General features: G+C 48.6%; 1 protein-coding gene across 1 annotated transcript in view; it reads right to left on the bottom strand.

Annotated features, from left to right (window-relative positions):
• The window catches only part of LOC117217971 (uncharacterized), a 32,993-nt gene extending 23,725 nt beyond the window's left edge, over positions 1-9,268 (bottom strand). Inside the window, exons 1-2 of the mRNA XM_033465920.2 lie at positions 8,818-9,268; positions 5,014-5,611 (exon numbers count right to left, since the gene is read on the bottom strand). Coding sequence (XP_033321811.1) covers positions 5,014-5,229 — 216 coding nt within the window. The 5' untranslated portion in view covers positions 5,230-5,611; positions 8,818-9,268. The remainder of the gene's footprint in view (positions 1-5,013; positions 5,612-8,817) is intronic.
• Positions 9,269-22,696: the final 13,428 nt, after the last annotated feature.

Here is a 22,696-nt window from a genome sequence, read left to right as displayed (position 1 = left end):
GTCGGGCGATTAAGGAATTCCACGGCGCGACTTGGGGGAAACGCGCAACAGAATTCACGGGCCGGCACGAAGAGACTCTCGATTTCTCGAAAACAATCCGAATTGTCGAAAAATTGGCGGATACGGTGCACCCTGGTGTCCGGGGAGCGGTAACTCGTGGCCAAAGGTCAGTTCTTTAGTTTTTACGTTTAAAAAAGAAATTATTTCCCCTTCGCCGAATTAACGTTATAGAGAAAAGATCTTCGAATCGAAACTAGAATTAATTATTTTTATTACTCCTCATAGCATATCGAATGCGATGTGTGCAAAATTCGCTTCTTTACGTGTCGATAACTGCATTTCCGTTTTCTATGCGCTTCGTAAAATGTTCCTTAACTCGCGAAGGAAACACGTTAGCTTTTACCAATTTGCACTGTGAATTGATTAGATGTGCTAGACGTCGGACTTTATTTATATGAAAGTTCACACTGTTGTTAACGTGTGCGCGTAAATTTCAAGCGCAAGTAAATGAAGACCTGCAAATGAAGAGGATCTTTCCACGATTTCTCCACACATTTTCAACGATCTGGCGACAAGGTGTTTCCAACTAAAGTTCATCGGCGTATTCATTCTTCCACGGATTGAATTATATTATATAAAATTTCAGAAACAAAATTTTAGTTATAAATAATTCGATTCTTTCTTAATATGAATGTATCTGTGCTATGAACTTAACGCTAGAACTAGCAAACCAGTAAAAATGACTGGCATCTCATTTTTCCGTTCACAATTCCCGATACTATAAAAATGTTTCGTCAGAAATTTATACACGAGCCTGTTCGTTCGATCACATACTACGATAAAACTCGAAGGAAGCTAAAACAAATCGAATCTTGTCATTGTTATAAAACAATATACATTCGCGTTTAGGATTCGGTGGTTCCAGTATTAAAACTTCGAATATCGCTGAAACAACTTCGGTCACGAATTACCGGTTCGCGGAATACCGTGCGACGGCGGCGGGATCCGCGCTATTGGCGTGTTTTTACGAGAGCCACGCAATATTTTACGGCCGATCGAGAAACGCGGCGGTGCCCTATCGTCGAAATTCGCGGTGCGGCGGACGTAACTAGGCACGGGGGAGGCTGCGAATATCGTTCCTGCCACAAAGGAAAAGTTCGGATCCGCGAGCCGAGCCGCGGCGGTCTGAGAACCGAAAAAGGGGGTGGCCGGGGGGTGGGAGGGCAGTGAATGGCCGGATGAATAATAACTCGGTTATTGAAAGAAAACTCCGGTCGATGCGAGTTTCGAAACTCGGAACCGTTAGCCCAGTTGCCCAGGATAACGCCGCCATCGACTTTGTTCGTTTCTCTCCCTCCCCCACAGGCCGTTCTACGTATCTCTCTCTCTCTCTCTCTCTCTCTCTCTCTCTGTCTCTCTCTTTTTCTATCTCTCCCTTTTGCCCTCCCTGGCAACCCTCTCCCTTGTCTTTCTCCCGATTTTCGTCTTGAACGTCCCAATCCGCCGGCTTCTCGTCCTCCTTACTCGCCTCCGAGCCACGTCCGCATAATGGCTATTCGGATAGCGAATCGATTTATTTCCCCGGGGGCTTCCGGAAACTTGGAGCCTCTCGAGCCGTGAACTTGGAACGGCTCTCCCGGTCTCCTCTCTCTCGCACATTCCTCCGTTCCGAGACCGCGGGCGAAAAACGCGTGCGACGGAAACGCGTCGCACGCCGTGCAGAAAACGCGGCTGTCGCGAACGCCGCGCGAAACATGGGCGTCGTAAACGTCAAGAAGGGCGCAGGCAACTTAACAGTCAGTAGCCGGATAATATGTGGGCTGGAGAAATGGCGAAGGCGGGTCACTCCGGCGCTGAATTTGCTGCGAGGAAACATTAATGGAACATCGCGAGCGAGAACACCGCCGCCACGTTCTTTTATTGCGTACGCGCTAGCTTCCAATTCCATATTTATAGAATATTTTATATCAGCTGACTCGTATAAAATCGTATTTTCTCGTAAAAGTATTAAAATTATTGTAACGATGCGACTGTAATATTTATTGTTATTCGCACGTTCGCACTATTTCCACAGAAAATACTGATGCTGTCGACAAATATACAGGGTGTCCCGAAAATGTCTCGCAATCCGGAAATGGGAGGTTCCTGAGGTCATTTGAAGCAACTTTCACCTTTGCGAAAATTTTCTCCGAAGCACCGTTAACGAGTTATTAACGAAAAACAGTGACCAATGAGAGGCGAGCTCGGCTGGCGCGCGGCGGCCCAGCCAACGAGTGCACGGAACCCAGTTCCCCTCATTGGCTCGACCGTCTCGCGCCAGATGATCTCGCCTCTGATTGGTCAAGGTTTTTCGTTAATAACTCGTAAACGAAGCCGCGGATCGCATTTTCGCTAAGGAAAAAGTCGCTTCAAATGACCTCAGGAATCCCCTACTTTCGGATTGCGAGACAAGAAGTATGCGAACAGGATAAACGTCAAGCAGAACGGGAGTGACATGAACGCCGACAAGAACGCGAGCGAAGCAAACATTTAGCGGAACAGGAGAAACGAAAAACGCGATTTTGATCGGCAGTTTTCTAGGACGAATTCCGTTTTCCGCGATGGTCGAACGTCGTCGACAGGACGCCAACATGGCCAAAGAACTTCGAAGGATCGCCCACCCCGAGCCACGACGGTTTCTCCGCTTTTCGTAAGCATCGAATGCATCGAGTCGTCAACTGGAAAACAGCTGCGAACCGGGTCTCGAATAGTTCGTGAACGTCGAAAATGCCCGGGGAATGGATCGTTAGGGTACGTTTATGTTGTAGCTGCGATAAAAGCCGCGACAGCATCGATTAGAGCGCCGATAAAAGCTGCGAAAGGTTTCCTTCTTCGGTTCGTTTATAATCGCTAATGGCCCAATTATTCAAGGTTTCTCGAAGATAAGCGATCCCGGGGATGCATCGTCGTTGTTTTCCAGTGCGAGAACACGGTGTACCGAGGAATATTATGCTCGGCGGCACGATGTGAACGCTATCGTATAAAATGATAGAATCTATTTCGACGCTTCGCTCTCATCGACGCTCTTATCGTTTATCGCAGCATAAACGTTTGGGGGCGACAATGTGTGTTATGCGAGATGGAAATCTCTCCGAACCCGCTCTCGAGGAAGCGGTTAGTTAGTTATTTTTTTAGCTTTGGGGAAGATCGCCATCTTTTTGATGGCGAGGGAATAGCCTTTCCTATACTTATTGTCGGAAACAGTTGCACAGAAGATCCTAGATTGATAGGTACTTCTCAGTACCTATTTATTAAGTTCGCAGACATTTTTCGGCTTGCCTGTTACATTCCCGCCCAAAAATATCCCACAGATATTATATATATATATATATATATATATATATATATATATATATATATATATATATATATATCCCATTATATGATATCCCATATTATATGATAGATATATATCTCACATGCCTTGCAATAACGATGAAGGCTTAGACGAACGGCTGCGATAAAGATTTTCATTATAATTTATGACGCATCTCTTATTCATTTCTTTTAAGTTGCAATAAAATTTTATACTTCTGTTATGGATGTTCAACGATTAGAGATTATACTATAACTAATAATTATGAATGACAATGAGATTCTAATCACTGCAGCCCCACATGCTTAAGACAACGATTGCTCCTTCAACTCGATTTGCATCCGGATCAGATCCGGATAATGTACCCGAAGGAGCATCGTAAACCTAACCGGTAACTCAAATGTCCCTTTTGAGAAGGCAGGTGGTACTGCTGGTAGATTAGAATCTTCCCAAAGGAAATGGATTCGTACGCAAAGCGGTAATAAGTCGAGAATTATGCGCAACACTCTGAAACCTTCGTATAATATCTTCGCCCAGTTACATTTCTTACGTTACGTACCGGGAAGAAAATCCGTATTCAACGATCACAAGCAATGACTTCACCCTTTACTTAGTTAGCCATTTACAAACTCCGCCCCATTCTGGACCTTGTTGCATTATACTTGAATCTTATCTTAGCCGCGTCATCCTCGAACTCGCTAACACTCGCGATTCCTTAGCATCGCTCGAACTTAGGCGTCTACAGTCGCCCCTACAAAGGCGTTCGCACAAAAGCATTGCGTTTCAGAACGCAATATATAACATTTTCAAAACTGAACCAAACGACTTGAATTTCTTTTTTATTTTTAGATGACAGAGGGACTCGTCTATTGGACAAAAGAAAAGTAAAAAGAACTCTCGTCTTTAAACTTTTTTAAACGAATCTGGAACCAAACGACTTGAATTTTTATTTTTAGATGTCAGAGGGACTCGTCTATTAGACGAAAGAAAAATAAAAAGAACTCACGTCTTTAAACTTTTTTAAAGCGAATCGGGAACCAAACGACTTGAATTTATTTTTTATTTTTATATGACAGAGGGACTCGTCTATTGGACAAAATAAAAATAAAAAGAACTCACATCTTTAAACTTTTTTAAAGCGAATCTGGAACCAAACGACTTGAATTTTTATTTTTAGATGACAGAGGGACTCGTCTATTGGACGAAAGAAAAGTAAAAGGAACTCTCGTCTTTAAACTTTTTTAACCGAATCTGGAACCAAACGACTTGAATTTCTTTTTTATTTTTAGATGACAGAGGGACTGTCATCTCGTCTTTAAACATTTTTCAAGCGAATCTGGAACGAAAATGTAAAAAAATACTTCTCCGTAGATCTCAATGATTTATGCGCATAACTTCGTGATCGATCGACGTTGTTACAAGTTACAGACAATTAAAGACAGCGGGAATCGCAGTTTTCCACGAATTTCAACCAAAAATGCGTAATCTTCCACATCTACGAGCGACATCGACTCAGCCACGCAGCGTTCTAGTCCAGTGTCAAAAAAGTTATTGCATTTCGAAAGGTGTTCGACTGCTTTTTGCCGGGGGTTGCAGCGTTCCTCCGGATGACCGGCGGCAACTTCGCAAGAGGGATGGGAGGGGAGAGATGCGCTCACCTTGTTCGGATAGCCGTTGTACCGGAGCAGCTTCTTGCAGCATTTCCCGCGATTCTCGTAGTAGAACATCTGGACCATTTCTGCGTGGTCCGTCGCGGCGCTGACGGTGAACGGTGCACCGTCGTTCCCGAAACACCTCGACGAGGAGGCCGACTGCTGCTGGACCGGTGATTCCCGGCGGCCGAGTGGCACGCACGGACACCACCCCGAGACCATCACACCGATCGACACGGATCCAGCCCGATCCAGGTCCGTGCACCCTCCGGCTACCACGATCGCTTCTTCCTCGGTGGAACAGGCCTTCTCATCGTTCGCTCTTCGGCTTCGGGCTCGGGTCGCTCGCAGATGTCTTACCGGCTTGCCCAGGCTTCTTCCGCTCGCGGACGCGTTCCGCGGCTCCTCGGCCGGCTCCGAAATTTGGCACTGGTTTCCTTCGGTAAATACTTTGGCACAGAATTGCTCGAGGGCCGCGCGGCCGGCTCCCGATGGCTCCGACGACGGTACGTCGTTGTCGTCGCCGACGCCGTCGTCGCCGCCGACGCCGCTGCGACGTTTCTCCGTAATTATCGACGGGTGATTGTGCTCCGCCGACAACGATCTGGAAAAACGGATCGTAGACGACACGCGTCCGTGATCACCGACGATCGATTCGCGGCCGTCCGAAGCGATCGCGAGGTAAACTCCGAGAGAAATAGGTGACTTCTATCGTTCGACACCGCCGGACCGCTTTTATTTCCCCGGGTGTTTTTCCCGGCGCGGATCGCGAGGTGCCCGATCGTTGCCGCGACCGTGGAGGCAATGAAATCCCAACGATACCGGAAGAATCGGAGACGAACGGAACCGCGAGCGCCGTTTGGTCCGCGAGATAACGAGGTCCGCCTCGATTTACGGCCGTACCGTTGCCTGTTAATCGAACCGCGCGCACGGCGAGACCGAAAGACGGCCCCCCCCCCCCGCGCGATTCCGCGTTTGCGGGATATCTACGCGAGGAAATCGATTCCCGCGTATCGACCAGAAGCGGATCGGTCGTCGGGGCCGACGACGCTCGATCGGGATTCCCGGCGCGAACGAGTTTCTCCGAACAAAAACCACGGCGATATTCCGCGACAAGCTGGAACGGTTCGCCGCGGGCCGCGGAGAACTCCGGGAAAACTGGCGGGTCGCTTTTCAGCGCTTTTGAAAACCGTCTCCCCGCCGTCGGTGGATCGACCGATCGCTCGACGAAGCGGGGAACGCGGGGGAAAGGATGCATGCGGCTAATGGAAACCGCAGGTTCGACGAACTCTCGGAAAATCAGACGGATGTCCGCGTTTCTAACCGTGTGCCGCGTGCACCGGACGGCCGGAGAACGGCAAACTGCTATCGAACGGTGCGGTTTTATTCGGGGCCGGGCCGAGGCGGATCGGACGCGAGTTCGGATAGACGAGACGGCTCGGTCTATCCCTTTAAAACTCTCGCCCCCGCGCGAGGATTACCGACCAAATGCGCGCCAACCACCCGCAATGTCCGCCGTTCGGCATTCTTCGCTACAATCGAGCTCTACCTTCCGATCCCCGACGTTGCGAAACGAGATCGAGATCGCGAATCGATCGCATAGATATCTGGAAAATCACACGGTTCCCTCCGCTTCTGAATTCGCGAACGAGAAACGCGATGCATCGCGGCCACCCAACGGTTCCGTTCTCCACCGGAAGCTATTTGAAACTTCGAGATCCACGCTGGAGTCGATTTCTCCTCCTTTACCTCCTTTACTTTATCGAGTAATCTTGCGTTTCGCACCGGCAACGATCGTCTTTTAACTCCTCGTACGTTCCTCGTTTCGAAAGACAGCAATTTCTCCCTAATTCGCGGCTAGATCGCGCACAAAAATGGACAGTTTGGGAAGAGGAGATACGATTATTCGAGCCTTCCGGTTTATTTTTATAGTTATAAATCGTCCGCAATTATAAAAGTGAGCCGCAAGGCTCGAATAATCGTATCTTTGCGCGTCAGTAAGGGAGACATTACTTTACAGTAATGTCTCCCTTATTGACGCTCAGCTTGTACACAAAAGTGGACAATTTAGGAAGATGAGATACGATTATTCGGATCTTCCGGCTCGTTTTCATAGTTACCGATTGTCGTTAACTATAACAACGAGCCGCAAGACTCGAATAATCGTATCTCCTCTTCGCAAATTATCGATTTTAGTGGACAATCTGAGCGTCAGTAAGGGAGACATTACTGTACTTGGCGAGATCGGCGCGAACTATCGAAGAGAACTATCGAAGAGAGTGTATTTGCATTGAAAAAAGGTTCGACCGAGGCAATTAAATTAGTGGCATGATTAAAAACGTAGCCTCGCGTCTCATTTTTATAATTGTTGACAATTCGTAACTATGAAAAAGAGTTGCGAGGCTCGAATAATCGTATCTCCGCTTCCGAAATTCTCCGTTTCTGTGCACGATCTGTGCGCGAATTAAGGAGAAAATTACTGTATCGCGAAATGAGCCATTTATTTTGAAAGTGGCCTAAGTCCATTTATTTGAAAATCCAGATATTTAAGGTTTCTACATTTGAATAAATTTAAAAATATTGATAATCGATAACATGGTGGCATAATGGTTTTGCGTTCCTAAGGGTCACTGCGTTCTTATTAAAATAGTTAGCTCGGTGTTTTTGAAAAATGAACTTAGGCCACTTTCAAAATAAACGGCTCAAATATCTGATATCTGGAAAACGGATTCCCGTAGATCGTGAAGTTACAACCGCATCGCGGAATCGTGGTCCCGTTGAAAAGCGTAGCGAGAAAGGACGAAGTCTTCGGCGCAGTTCGCTTCGAAGAGCGTACAAGGATTAAGATCACCGACAAGCTACATAATTAGGTCGCAGCCCGCCGAATCGTTTCCTCGAAACGCAATTCCGTCGGCACGGCACGACCGAGAGATTCACCGTTGACTCGAGCGGACGTGAACGGAACCGTGTTCGCGATCGGCGGGGACGGCGCTGTTCTCTCCCCCCTCGCAGAAACGGGGGGGACGGAGAAGTTTGATCGCGCGATGCGAATTACGTTCGCCGGAAAGTTTTTAGGGCGAACGGGTCCACGAGCTCGCGGGGATCGCGCACTGTTGTTACGAAACGTCGAACGAGCGTGCCCGTAAATTCGTTCCTCCGGAACTCGATAACCGTAGCCGAAGAAAACTCTGGAGTCCCAAGCGCCGGGGACACACACGGTGTTCCTCGCGGCGTCGCCGGAGTTTGAAAGTAAAACGCGCGAGCAAGATTTTTTTCTCGACCGTTCGAAAGCCGGGCCGGGTGGTCGTGACTCGAAATCGATGTCCGCGAATCGACGAATCGCCGGACCGGCGATTCCGGTTTACGTCGTTGGATCGACGATTAAGCTCGACACTCGTGTGGACCTTGCACCCGCGCGGCTCGCGGATAAAACGGTCGCCGCCGTTTTCCTAGGCTCTCGCGAGCATCTCGCGAATTAAGGTCACTCGGACTTCCCTCTCGGCGCCGACGATGCATCGAAGACACGGCTTTAATCGCGAATCACGACTGGAATAACCAGCCCAAGGGCGACACTGTGCTTCGACACGAAACAATGTCCCCGTTAATTAAACCGATTACGGCAACATCTGCCGCGACGATTCACCAGCGATGCCGTGGCCGGACCGACAGGCGAGACGGTCGACGAACGATCCTCTCCTCTCTATCTCTCTCTCTTTCTCTCTATCTCTCTCTCTTTCTCTCACACACACAGACACTCTCTATCAGGAGGATCTATCTCCTTTTCTCGGAGTCGTAACCGAGAGAACGTACCTCGATCTCGACGAGCGCGTAGCTTCGCGGTAAATCCGTGAGCAAAAGCCGCTGGATACGCTTCGGATACGCGATTTCTCTCGCGAACGAGACCGGCACCAAACGGGAAGATCGAAGACGAACAGCGGAACGAGCTCGAGGAAGCGAGAAAGCGTCGAAGCGGAAAAGCGAAGAGAAGGTGTGTTGTAGAGTGGCAGGGAGAGGAGGATGAGGGGAAGGAGGAGGAGGAGGAGGAGAAGGAGGAGGAGGAGAGAAGTAAAGAAGCGAGAAAGGCAAGGCACGCGCGATCGCGCGATTCCAAGCGAAAAAATGTCGCGCTCGAGACGGCGAGCGAACGCGGACTGAGGGGCACGGGCTCGTCGGCTCGTCGACTCGTCGCGCTCGACGTCGCGTCGACGTCGAACGACGCTACCCTCGTTTCAACGGCGCAGGACAGACTGAGAGCTCGACGTCGACCCGCCGTCCGCCGAACCGGCTGCCCCCGACCCCCGATCCAACATCCCCGAGCCCAGAGCCCCCAGCACCCAGCCCCCAACCGCCAACCCCGAAAGCCCCCAGCTCTTCGAGCTCCGAGCTGCTCGCAGCAGCACCCTCAACCTCCCGCCAACCCACGCCGCCTACTATCCGAGAGCATTCCCATCCCCCTTTCCGCTCTGCCATGCCGCTCTGCCAGCGACTAGCACGCGCGGCTTCCTTCCGCTCTGGCATTCTATCGCGCCGACACGACACGTTCCTGCGTCTCGCGCTCCGCTCCGGAGACCCTCTCGAATTAGCCGCGACCGCTCGCTCGATTTCTCGCGATTCCAGCTCGCGCGCGGCCAGCTTCTTTCCTCGTGCTTGTTGGATCCGCCGCGGTCCGCTCGAACGCGACGCTATCAAACGCGAGCACACGGAACGCTCCGCGAGACGGTAAGCCGCAAAACACCCCGGTGGATGGTTTTGTTCGCGGTCGCGAAAGCGCACGCGCCTCCCCCCTGCCTAAATCTCTCTCTCTCTCTCTCTCTCTCTCTCTCTCTCTCTCTCTCTCTCTCTCTCTCTCTCTCTCTCTCTCTCTCTCTCTGCCAAGACTCCGCTAGACCCCAAGTTTCGCACGCGAACTTGCCAGCCTCGAAATTCGCCGGTCTTTCAGCCTTGCTTCTTCGGTCCGCCAAATTATCGGCTGACCAAAACGTTTCGCGCGTCGTCTTAATCCCCCTCCAAACGGCTTTCCGTGTGCTTCGCCGACTATCCGACCGTGTGATAATAGATAAACCTGATATTGGTCGTGCTCGGAGGAACGTAATGTCAATTAACGGGGCCCATTAGCGATACGGTAGTGCTAGTTTAGGGCGTCTTGATTCGATCAGAGAGCATTTTCCTAGCGTTGTTCGAGGACTTTTCTTCGAGACGTCGAGGCGTTAATACCTTCTCGCGGGCGTCAAAGCTAGTGTGAAAGCCTGTCAGTCCCGGAGGAATCTTGGTAGAGATTACAGCGAGATTTGCAGCCAGTCGTTGTTTAACAGCGAGTCTACAGCGAATTATAAGCGCTATTTTTATCGCTAAATTTCTCGAGGCGGTTTCACAAATTTCGGCTGAAAGTTGCTGAAATTATCGAGACTCTCTCGGAGAAAATGGTCGAACAAATAATTTAAATAAGTTGAAAATAGTGTAACAACATTGTCGAGTTCTTCTTATGTCCTCGCAATTTTGTATTACAAGCAGCTCATTTTTCCGACGAATGCGTAAAATCCGAGGTCTAATCATCGTTCTCCATTCTAATTTCGTAGCACGAGAAACTATAGAAACAAACCCGTTAAAATATAGAAATACAAAACACATGAAACAACCGCGATCCCTACGATACCGTGTGCGTTATGATAACGAGAAAATCGGCGGCCGGTGGGACGCTCCTTGATCACGTTGATCCCGCGAGCAACATACCGAATGTTCCTCGTTATCGTCCAATTTTCTCGCCGGTCGAATGAAATCCAAGGTAGTAGTAGCCGTTGTCAGCTCGCTATATTTCTTCCCGGTTCGCCTAATCTTTCTTGCTCGCGGCCTCAGTTCCCGTTGCGGAAACGGCGCGCTTACGCGCGAGCGCCATGAAAATACGCGGCGCGGAATCACGAGCCGGAGACAGGAGAACGAGTGGGACCCTTCTTCTCGTCTCGATTCGTCCCGTTCTCGGTTCCTCTTGTTTCCCCGAGCTCAGTTTCCGCGAAGAAAAGGCACCGGCAATGAGAAATCTTTTGTTCGATATCTATCCGTCGTTGGTTCGCTCCTCCTCCGTCGTCCGACGGTGCTCCCCCACGACGGAATCCGTCGGCACCATTGTCGCCTTTATTCTTGCTCCCAGTGGAAGCCAATCGCACGCGAATATCTTCGGCCGCGTTCTATATTTATTTGTTTCTTTGTCGGCTAGGAAACCCTGCTCTCGCAGGGATATTACAGTGATGTCTCTCTAATTGACGCCCATGAAAATGGACAATTTGGGAAGAGGGGATACGATTATTCGAGCCTCGCGGTTCATTTTTATAATTATAAATCGTCCGCAATTATAAAAGTGAGACGCAAGGCTCGAATAATCGTATCTCTGAGCGTCAGTAAGGGAGACACTACTGTACAATAATGTCTCTCTTACTGACGCTCAGATTGTCCACAGAAATAGACAATTTAGATACGATTATTCGAGCCTTCCGGTTTATTTATATAGTTATAAATCGTCCGGAATTATAAAAATGAGCCCCAGGGCTCGTATAATCGTATCTCTGAGCGTCAGTAAGGGAGACACTACTGTACAATAATGTCTCTCTTACTGACGCTCAGATTGTCCACAGAAATAGACAATTTAGATACGATTATTCGAGCCTTCCGGTTTATTTACATAGTTATAAATCGTCCGGAATTATACAAATGAGCCCCAGGGCTCGTATAATCGTATCTCTGAGCGTCAGTAAGGAAGACACTACTGTACAATAATGTCTCTCTTACTGACGCTCAGATTGTCCACAGAAATAGACAATTTAGATACGATTATTCGAGCCTTCCGGTTTATTTATATAGTTATAAATCGTCCGCAATTATAAAAATGAGCCGTACTGTACAGTAATGTCTCCCTTATTGACGCTCAGCTTGTACACAAAAGTGGACAATTTAGAAAGATGAGATACGATTATTCGAATCTTCCGGCTCGTTTTCATAGTTACCGATCGTCGTTAACTGTAACAACGAGCCGCAAGGCTCGAATAATCGTATCTCCTCTTCCCAAATCATCCATTTTAGTGGACAATTTGAGCGTCAGTAAGGGAGACATTACTGTACTTGGCGAGATCGACGCGAACTATCGAGGAGAGCGGTGCGGAGACCGCGTATTTGCATTGAAAAAAGGTTCGACCGAGGCAATTAAATTAGTGGCGTGACTCAGAACTGTAGAAGGCGCGTTAACACGTTAAGTGCCGATGTCGACTCCACGATTTCCCACGATGTCAAAAGTTACTTGACCACTTGCACTACGATTTCTTTCACGGCTACGACGATGACGTTTGTTCGTCACCGATGAATCGTCCACGCGAGGCAGGCTATTTATATTTACTCTATGCCACGTTGCTTCGCTGTTTAAAGATTGACGATAAGAAGGTGAAATTCTACTTTGATTTCTATTTTGATCATTATAAGATTAATAAATATAATTCTCCGAATCGCGTGTGCAAAAATGCTAATCGTTATCGCGACTCTTTAGATTTCCGTCGACCATAAACGCTCTGTCGCGAATGCGATACGACAAACCTCGACTTCCCTCTAATATCGTAGCATTCGCTTTTTTCTCTTACGTTATCCGCCGATCGCGCGAGCTCGTCGCATTTCTATCGTCTTTGTAACAAAGGGCTTTGACCGGCAAACACTTGGTAAATAATAACAGCGATGATCGATGAAACCTTAGAAGATCAATTTACCGTAGGAGATATAATTAGCTTGATCCTCCCTTATTCCGCTCGATACAGTACGATAAAAATGAACTCGGAAAGCTAGTTAGAAATTAGCGTCGCTCATAGGACGTGACCGACGCGTTGACGACGAACGAGAATTGGTTTTTAAAGCCAAGCAGCGAACTTCGAAGACCGCTATGGAACCTTGCTCCGCGAAGACTGCGGATCGTGCGCGTTTTCGAGGAAAACGAGAAGTGAGCTGGGTCCACGATCCCGCGGTGCCCTCGTCTCGTCGAGTCACTATCTTTAGGCTGTCGAGGATGGGGACACACGCGTGTCGCGCTGTCGCGCAACGTCGTTTACATGGAAATTTGCCTCGGCGGACGCGAGCCCCGGAGTCGAGCTTTTAATTATCGGGCTACAGACGGCGGCCGGAGGGCCGAGTTTTTCGCGTGCTCGTCCGTTCCACGGAAAACACCGGGCTAACTTCCGGCGATTTCAGAACTCTATGTATATCGCCGATACGAAATCGAATCGCGCGGCGCCGAGGAGTCCCGGCACGTTATGGAACGGGAAGCTCTTTCGGACGAGCTCCATCGAGTTTCGAACTATTAGCATGGCTAACGAAGCGGGAAGATGCTGCCGAGCGATAGAATCGATGGAGCCACGGCCTGCGTTGAAGGTCGATCAACGTTTCACGATATAATAGACCGATCTATCGTCGTTGACGAACGAGCATCGGGGCCCATTGTACGGCCGTCGCCGTCGCATCGGTGCATCGAAACGCGGAAAGCCTGGCCGCGAAGAACCAGCTCGTTTTCAACCATAATATATCGTTACGAATCGCTCCGTTTCTGTCGCGTCGCGGCATTTTATTTATAATAAAGAATATCAACTATAATGCAAACTCGATTCAATTGTATTTGGTTGGCAACTAAGTAATTGCCGATTTCAGTTGTAGGTGTCTATCACTCCCATTTTTATGATATCCGTAAATGTTATATTATAAAATTATTGTTATTATTATTATTATGTTATTTTTTATTATCCGTGAATGTTAGCAACTGGACAAATCGAATGCAGTGTCAAGGAAAAGCGACCAAAATTGGTCGATCGTAAAGGTGTCATTTTCCAGCAGGACAATGCTAGGCCGCACACGTCTTTGTCCACTCGGCAAAAATTGATGGATATTGGTTGGGAATTGTTACACCCACCATATAGCCCTGATCTCGCGCCATCGGATTACCACTTATTTCGATCCCTGAACAACTCCCTTCGTGCTAAAACTTTTAATGACGATGACGCTGTAAAATTTCACTTAACTCAGTTTTTGACCGAAAAGGATCAGACTTTCTACGAGCGTGGAATTTTCAAGTTGTCAGAGAGACGGCTAAAGGTCATCGGACAAAATGGAAAATACATTACAGATTAAACTTCGTTCCAAGTAACAAAAAATTTTTTATTTCATTGAACAAATCGGCAATTACTTAGTTGCCAACCCAATATTTCAGATCCCTGAATTTGGAATTGACTTTCGGATGGAATTTCGAGTGACCCCTCGATTGTTCATTGGTAAAACACTGTTCCGTGGCAATCCCTATCTTCCATTATTTTTTAACGAGTTGCTCGCGACAGGGCACAGTTTCACATTACAGCGACTTGATTTGGACGAGTCGCCGTAACAATATAATTCAGTTGTTCCCTTTAAAAGCAATTCTACGAAACGACAGATCACGGCAATCGAAAGTATTTTCCGCGATTTGATCCGCTTTCAAGCCGAAACAATCGTTTTGAAACCCCGAGCGTCGGTCGAACGTGTATCTCGCGGCATCTCGATGGCCGCTTCGAATCGAGATCGCGGACCCGCCGGGCCTGAAAACACGCTAGCGTTTCTCCGCAGAGCGGTCGCACGCATATCGATTGACCCCCGAAACAGCGAAATTGTTTCCTTCGTTAAATCGTCATTGTAAATCTACCTGTTGCAGCACGCAGGCATTTAGCCAATCGGTTCACCGCAACGGACGCGATCGTTTTGGCTCGCGACGAGTTACGAATCGCCGGTGAAATCAGCGATTTTCGCGGTTCACCGTTCGCTCCGGGCCCGTTCGGTCGCGTCACGACCGAAAAGTAGGACCGGACAGGATCTGTGAATCTGTCCACCGTGGACGCCTTGACGAGCCCGTTTGCATTCGATGATTAAACGGGAGAGAACGGTCGGACGTGGCGCGGGAGCCTCGCTCTCCAAACGAAATCTGCAACCCTAAGCGAAAGTTCGTTCATCAGAGCTACCTCGATTGATGCAACTTTAAATCCCTCGCCTCCTGGCACGGTCTTCCAGAGGTCTGAATAGACGGCATGAGTCAGAACCCTTTGACGCCGCGCCTGAAATACGAGATGCATTGTCCGGGCTGCCTTCCCCTCTGTCTGGCTGTCGCGCCGCGAGCCGGGGTGCCGTCGAAAGGTCGCGAGGCTACCTACGAATTTTCCGAAGGACTTCGCTGAAGTCTCTAATCGACCTTCGAACTGGAAGAATCATCTTCGGAGTCGATGCTCGTTAACGAAACGTGTCGCGAAGCTATCGGCCCCATTAGCGAAGACCCGTTTCGCTTCGGACAAAGACCAGACGAGTGGAGATCGTATAGCATGATCTATCGAGAATCGAGAATATATCGAGAAACTGAACTTCCGCGCACCGCCGCGTAACATCGGATATTCCACTCTTTTTCTCGCAGAAGCACATCGCGCGCCGGATTCTTCGTTATCCGAATAAGTTTCATAAAAAATCTGTTCAATCTGGAACAATTCGGTAAGATTTTTCCTGCAAATCGATACCGATTCAGTTCAACGCCGTGGCGGACACAGTTGATCAGATTATCCGAGCATTGATATCCTCTTGATCAATTCGGATAATCAAAGTTTCACAGTCTCGCCGCTTTGTCGGCGGATAAAATAAAATTCTGCACTCGGTTTAGAGAACACTTTGTGGCGAACGGCGCGATCGAACGGTCTCTCTTCGATCGGAATGTAAATTGGCGACCGGCGAGACGATCGCTGTACGATCGATAGAGGATTTATGCGAACGGAGTACTGGAAATTGATATGCTCGTCAAATTCTAATGCATCTGGAGAGGCCGTTCGTCGCAGCGGCAAAGAAGAAGAAACGTTTCGCGGCGCGACCGATAGATTTAAATATTAGGCTGGAAACTATGAAACGGGCGTTTTCGTTTAATCTGTGTTCAGCTGCGACCGAGAGATATTCGTTGTAACATGTGCGCTCGATATTTTTATTTATTAATTTTAAAGGTATTCTTCTTCTTTTCTTGTACGAGCTCGAAATGGAATCATAGCGCAGCTTCGAGAGCTTCGAGAAACATTAATCACGCGGTCGGAAATGGATCCACTAATGAGAAAAATGCTCGAAATTCGTTCCAAAAATATATAATATATATGTATATATTATTATATATTATTATATTCAATATTCATTATATAGATATATTATATAGATTATTATTATATTATATATTTTATATATTATTTTTTATTATATTATCATTATTATTATATTCAATATTCATTATAAAATAATATATATATATATATATATGTTCATTATAATATAATAATATAATATTTATATTCAATATTCATTATTATTATATTCAATCTATATAATGTATCTATATAATGAATATTGAATACAATAATATAATAAATAATGTGAAAAATTGCGCTTTTTGCTTTTAACTTTTCACCGACACCCGTTTCATAGTTTCCAGCCTAATACATTAGAACCTCGATTTTATCCTGTTCTCGAATATCGCGATCGTTCGTAAGGAATTAAACGCAAAAAATTTGATGCCGTATGCCCTCGAGGTCTGTACAGTGATTCTCTTGGTAGAGTGCCCAGATAACTGAGCGGTGTTTTTTATTTTTTTCGAGCGGCCGAAAGAAATGTACAAAGTTTTAAAGGTACGTATATACACGTTCCGGATGCAATTAGCCGGTCCGCGAATTAAGCCTCGACTGCTATCGCCGGTCTGTGACGCCGCTACTAATTACTTATTCATCTGTGGTGAAAATACGATTGCAAGAAAAAGTGCGAAAAACGGAACGTTTTTAATACACTCGTTTCTATCCTGGTCTGCGGGGTCCCGCTAATGGTGGTTGCGTAAGTTTTAATAGGTGTAGTGGTTAAGCCCTGAGTGCGAGCGACGATACCAGGTAATGTGATGAGTGCGTTTAGAAAGAGCATGATAAGCGGGAAAAAATAACGCCGTGGTCGGTGGCGTCGTTAGACGACAGAGATAATAGAGGCGCGTTGTTAACGAGCGCGTCCATGCGAAGCGCGAGCCGTATTATTATTATTAGCGGTATTATTATTATTATATTCGAATTGTAAAAGTGAATAACGAAGCGTTCGGACAGATCACAGAAGAAACGATCGAGATTCTGGTCGACTCTGCGTCGATTGAGGGATCGTCGGGTTCGATACTCGGGCCATCCCGGACGCGAAACTCGAGTCACGGCGCCGATAAGCCCGAGGAATATCGTTCGCGGAGGAAGGAAGCGGACGAGGACCGCGGGCCGTCGTCCACGCGTAACCGGTCCCATTGCCAAACGAATAAACCCTGAAAATACCGGTCGAGGAAAAACGACCGCGCGAATATAAACTCGAGCGGGGCGCAGGGGAGGGCGATGTTGCGCGACGCTAGGGAACGGTATTTGGCGCCGTTCCAGATTTCCCTAAAATCCCCGCGGGAACGCTATTTGTCGAAGTTCTGGCGGGGCCGCGGGGTCGATACTGGCCTGTTCGTCGAGGACATAAGCGGATTTTTTTACACGCGGGATAATTGAAACGCGCTCATTGTTCCTTGGCCTTTCGAGACCGCTTTATCTACGGCACCTTTCATCGGGCAGCCCGGGCAGCTTTTTTCGTAAACAGTCTGGCCCGACGCGAAAAAACGGTCCCGCGTTAATGGATAAACGGACGGCATAATGGTGTCTGCAATTTTCGAGCATTGTTTCAATTTCTAGCGGCGCGCGCGCCTACATCGCGGCCACGGCGATAGCAATTTCGCTGCTCGATAGACCGGACGTAACTCGCACCGTACCCCTACCGATTAATAAAATACGCTCTCCTCGGCTCTTCGCTTCCACTAATCTCCTTCTCTCTCCCTCTCTCTCTCTCTCTCTCTCTCTCTCTCTCTCTCTTCCTCCCTCTTCCTCCTGTTTTTTTCTCCGTGCGTCTCGATGCGATCTCTCCGGCAGAATCCGCCTTGTTCGGTCGCAGTATCCCGCTTTTCGAAAAGAGGGATAATATATCGCCACAGCCCGGCTCGTAAGATATCAATAATTAACGATAACGATCCCTTCGGCACGCTTGTCGGCAATTATAATACCATTAATATTAACGCGCATATTCAAATCGCAAGCGCACAGTCGCTAATCCTCTGTTTCCCCGACCATATACGCTTCGCGTCCAACAAAATGACTCTTTTATATTCCTACTGCATTCTCTTCGACACGCGCACGCTGCTCCCGCGTCCGTTTTAATTTGTTTCTCGTCGCCCGATAACTGGCATGAACGGATAATATATTATCATTGTTCGTTGCGACGCGAGAAAAAGCTAAGTGCATCTGCACACGCGTAATCGATTGGTCACCGGGCGGTTCCGGTTACGCGTTGTCCGGTCGACGGTGGCGAACGAACCGCAAAAAGGTCTTCCAATCTAGAAATTCCATAGGAAAGGATGATCGCGGTCCTCCCCGGTCGGCGGTTCTCACCCTTTTCATTCCACCCTCGTTCTATTTCCCTCGCGTTGAAATCGAGAAGACCGGCGCGCGGCGCCTTGTTAACAACGGACAATCGACTCCGTCGATAGGAAGCGGGCCGGTCTTCCGAAAGGGAAAACAGAGTTTCAATTCGTCGAGCACGCCGTCGTCTCGGCGGCGTTCGCGCGTAGCGCGCGGCTCGCTGTCGCGAATTACAGCGGTCGCGCTTTTCGAACGCGAAAGCGTCCGAGAGATAGAACCGAGAGATGACCGATTCTCGGGTGGCTGTTACAGTTTCTATCGCCGCGAACGTAGCGTAGCCCGAGAGACAAGATCGAGCCTCGCAGCCAAAGGAGAATTACGAGGACTCGATCGTGTTTCGCGGCAGCGTCGGGCGGCCCTTTCGTCCGGCTTTCAGCGATCGGCGAACCGTTCGCTCTTCAGAAGCCGAGACGAACAGAGCCCGGGAGCGCTCGTTAACTTCAAAAGCGAGCCGAGGTATTAGACTGCACCGTCGTAGACCGGCGCGCCGTCTGGATTCTCGGCCGGGACGGAGGAGCGACATTTATGAACGAGACTCTTGCGTGCTATTTACTCCGTCTCGTCGTCTCTCAACACAACCGGCGACGGCGACCATTCTCGTCGGACTTATCCCCCGCTTCATCTCGGAGTCTCGCGATTCCATCGTGCGCGCTGCGAATCGCGTCGAAGCCCGCCTGGAACAGCGTCCCGATAGCGTCGCTTGTCCAGGCCCTCGGCACTCGGATCGAGCCCGGAGATAACGAAAGTTCGAGAAGTCACCTAAAATCGGTCGACCACGCTCCGAAATTCCCGCAGCGAAGCTCCGTTAAGCTCCCTTTATTCCCTGGCCGGTGTCTCCGCCGAACCGTTCCATTCCACGCGCGATTTATTGATCCACGCACAATTCTACCTCGACGACCGACTCAAACTCGGCTCGAACAGTGGCGCTCAGCCGAACAAGGCTCGTCCTCGCTGATACCGATACTGATAATAACTCGCCCGTGCACGCCGATCGGCGCCGGATCTACGATCGAGATCTCCGGGGACGTTCGGAGATCGCGGCGCGGATCGACTCGTCGGACAGCGCAGGAATCGCGGAACTTCGCCGTTCGATCTTTGTCCGTCGCCGGAAAAACATGGGAACGCTAACAGTCCTAACGAGAAGCCGATAGTTCGCGGAAACTCGCTCGACAGGCATCGCACCTTCCTCTCCGGCTGTCCGACTTCCCGGCTTTCTCGAGAGAAACGAACACGCGCGTTACGCTCGCGAAAAGCGTTACGCGCCGCACCGCGTTTCGGTTTTCGTTTCACTTCGATTACGAACCGATCGACTCGCGTTACCGCGGCCTGAGCAGTTCCGCTTCGAAGGTTCGAAGGGGTTGGTTGAACTCGCGAAGACGCGGCGGATAATCTGCGCTGGCTTCTGATCAGATACGGTGGCTCATGAAAGCGTTCGTACACCCTTTTATCCCTTTGCAGTCGAGTGGTGACTCCGAGACACCGCTAAAATTGTTTGTACGCCACGTTCCAAGATCATTTTTATAATACCGAAGCCTGGGAATAAAGAATTGCTGAAAGTCTAACACTGTTGTACGAGACGCGAGACTCGATTTTGCATGCATAAAATGCACTTTGTCACTAAAATGGGAAGATACCATAAGTCAAAGAAGTTAATTTAAATTTTCCGGTTAATATGGCTTCGAGCGCAAAGGATTAGTACGCGATGACTATTTTAACCCTTTGCACTCGAAGCTGTTTTAACTGTAAATCTAAAATGATTTTTCTGACCTACGCTGTCTCTATTTTATGTGACAGAGCGCATTTTATGCGCGTGAAATTCAGTCTTGTGACTTGTACAATAATTATACTTTTAACAATTGCTCAAATCTAAATTTTCTTGATGTAAGAATTACTTTGAAACGCGATATAAACATTTTTTAGTGCTGCCTCGGGGTCGCCGGTCGAGCGCAAAGGGTTAATTGGACCGAATGACTTGAATTTTTTCTTTTTTACATGATAGAGGGACTACGTCTACTAAACGATCACTGAAATTCATTTCTCTTCAAATTTTGCTCTTACTTGCAACGACAAACAAAAATAAAAATCTCTCTCGTTTTTACCACCTTTTTATCCGAGCCTGTAACGGAAGTTTAAAAAATGCCACTCGTAGATCTCGGTAGTCTGGTAGCTATCGTCTAAACAAAGTTCAGGTCACTCGGTGCAGTATTAAAAAAGTTGTTGCATTTCAAATGGTGTACGAACACTTTTTTCGTGGACCATTGTCGGAACTTTTTGTAACGATGCTTGCTTGAAAATGCCTTCGAATTTTGTTCTTTTTTTATTTTTATTTTATAATAATCGAGATTGCGAACGCGCTTCTTCGGACAACCATCGGATGCGTCTGCGTTCGTTCGGACGCGTTTCGCAACGAAAATCTTGCAACGCATCGTTCCACGGTTAATTAAGAATTACTGTCGGAACGCGAATGATTTCTGGCCGGCACAAAGGCTTCAAAGACCGAGAGTATCGACGGGCTGGCGGCCACCGTGCAACTTCAAACGATTGTTCCGACGGCAAATAATTTTGCTTCGCGTTACCGAAAGTCGACGCGCGGTCTGCGCGCAATCGAAGTTTCATTATCGCAGAAACGGACCGGCGAGCCCCGCGTAAATGCGATCGAAAATTCGCGCTCGTCGATCGGAAGGGCGGAAGACCGCCGTCTCGGGCCGTGGAAGCCGCGAAGACCGCGCGGCGACTGGAAAATTCGAGCATTTTATGAGGCAGACCACGTTCCATAATTGCAGCACTGCCGTGCCCATTACGAATTTAAATATTGATTCTCGCCGCTGGCGGCCGTAATGGAATCTGAAAAGCCTGGAAACTGGGCTTCGGGATATCGGCTGGCCCGGGCTGCGCCCAACTTGGACCGTGCTCGCGGCTGTTTCCGCGAGGAACCTTCTCTCTGTCCGTCGCCCTCTTTCGTTGCATTTCGAATGTTGGATCAAAGTAACGGCAACGGAACGGAGCCGATCCCGCCTCCGGAGCTTTGCAACCGTGTTCCCGTACGCGTTCCACACGATTACGACGATCGTTCGCAGTCTGCGAGGCGCATTAACAAACGGACGATGAACGTTCGCGAGGGGCCGGGCTCGGCGCTCGTTCCCAGTTCGTAAATTGCTCGCCGGACGCGCGTGCGGAAGTTGAAAGAATGCTCGAAGGCACGGCAAGAGTGCCACGTCGAATTTCCTAAGCAAATGCTGCAACGTACAAGTTGCTGGCCGGTTCGATGGAAGAGTTCTTGTCCCATTCCGTAGCTATAGAAAACCCCCGGCCGGAATTCGATAGCTCGCTCTTATTTTGAACACTCGTTTCTGCCGGGACATACGCGTCGTGTTCCCTTTGAAACAAGGGCGACCGTGCCGACAACTATGCTGCGACAGTCAGTCCCATAAAAGCTTCTGGCATCCCGGAGTCCATGTCCAGCCTCCTCGCGATCGATCCCGATGCGGAACACGTGTACCGAAAATTTCAATCCGTTCGAACGCTTGGAAGACAAACAGATGCCGAGACGAGGAATGTTCGACGAATTCTCGACTTGTATTTGTTACACGAGCGAGCGCCCCCGCAGCGAAAGCTCTTGTCGCGTTTGTAATGAAATAATAATGATTGGATTGCTCGATCAATGAAAGGGAAGTCCCGGTGTTACGTTAACCCTTTGCCGACACAATATACAGGATGTCCCGAAAATGTCTCGCAATCCGGAAATGGGAGGTTCCTGAGGTCATTTCAAGCAAGTTTTTCCTTTGCGAAAATTTTCTCCGAGGCTTCGTTTACGAGTTATTAACGAAAAACACTGACCAATGAGAGGCGAGCTCGGCTTGCGCGCGGCGGCCCAGCCAACGAGTGCGCGGAGCCCAGTTCCGCTCATTGGCTCGGCTGTCTCGCGCCAAATGATCTCGCCTCTGATTGGTCACTGTTTTTTGTTAATAACTCGTAAACGAAGCCGCGGATTGCATTTTTGTTAAGGAAAAAGTTGCTTCGAATGACCTCAGGAATCGCCTACTTTCGGATTGTGAGACATTTTTGGGACACCCTGTATTCGTGTCAAAGCAGCATCTCTCTTTAATTGTCATTCTCCTTCATACTGCAAGGTAATCGCGTAAAATGCATAAATAAAA

The sequence above is a fragment of the Megalopta genalis genome, chromosome 1 (genome assembly GCF_051020955.1).
Source record: "Megalopta genalis isolate 19385.01 chromosome 1, iyMegGena1_principal, whole genome shotgun sequence".
Classification (NCBI taxonomy): Eukaryota; Metazoa; Arthropoda; class Insecta; order Hymenoptera; family Halictidae; genus Megalopta; species Megalopta genalis.
This window is presented reverse-complemented; position numbering and strand designations above follow the sequence as displayed.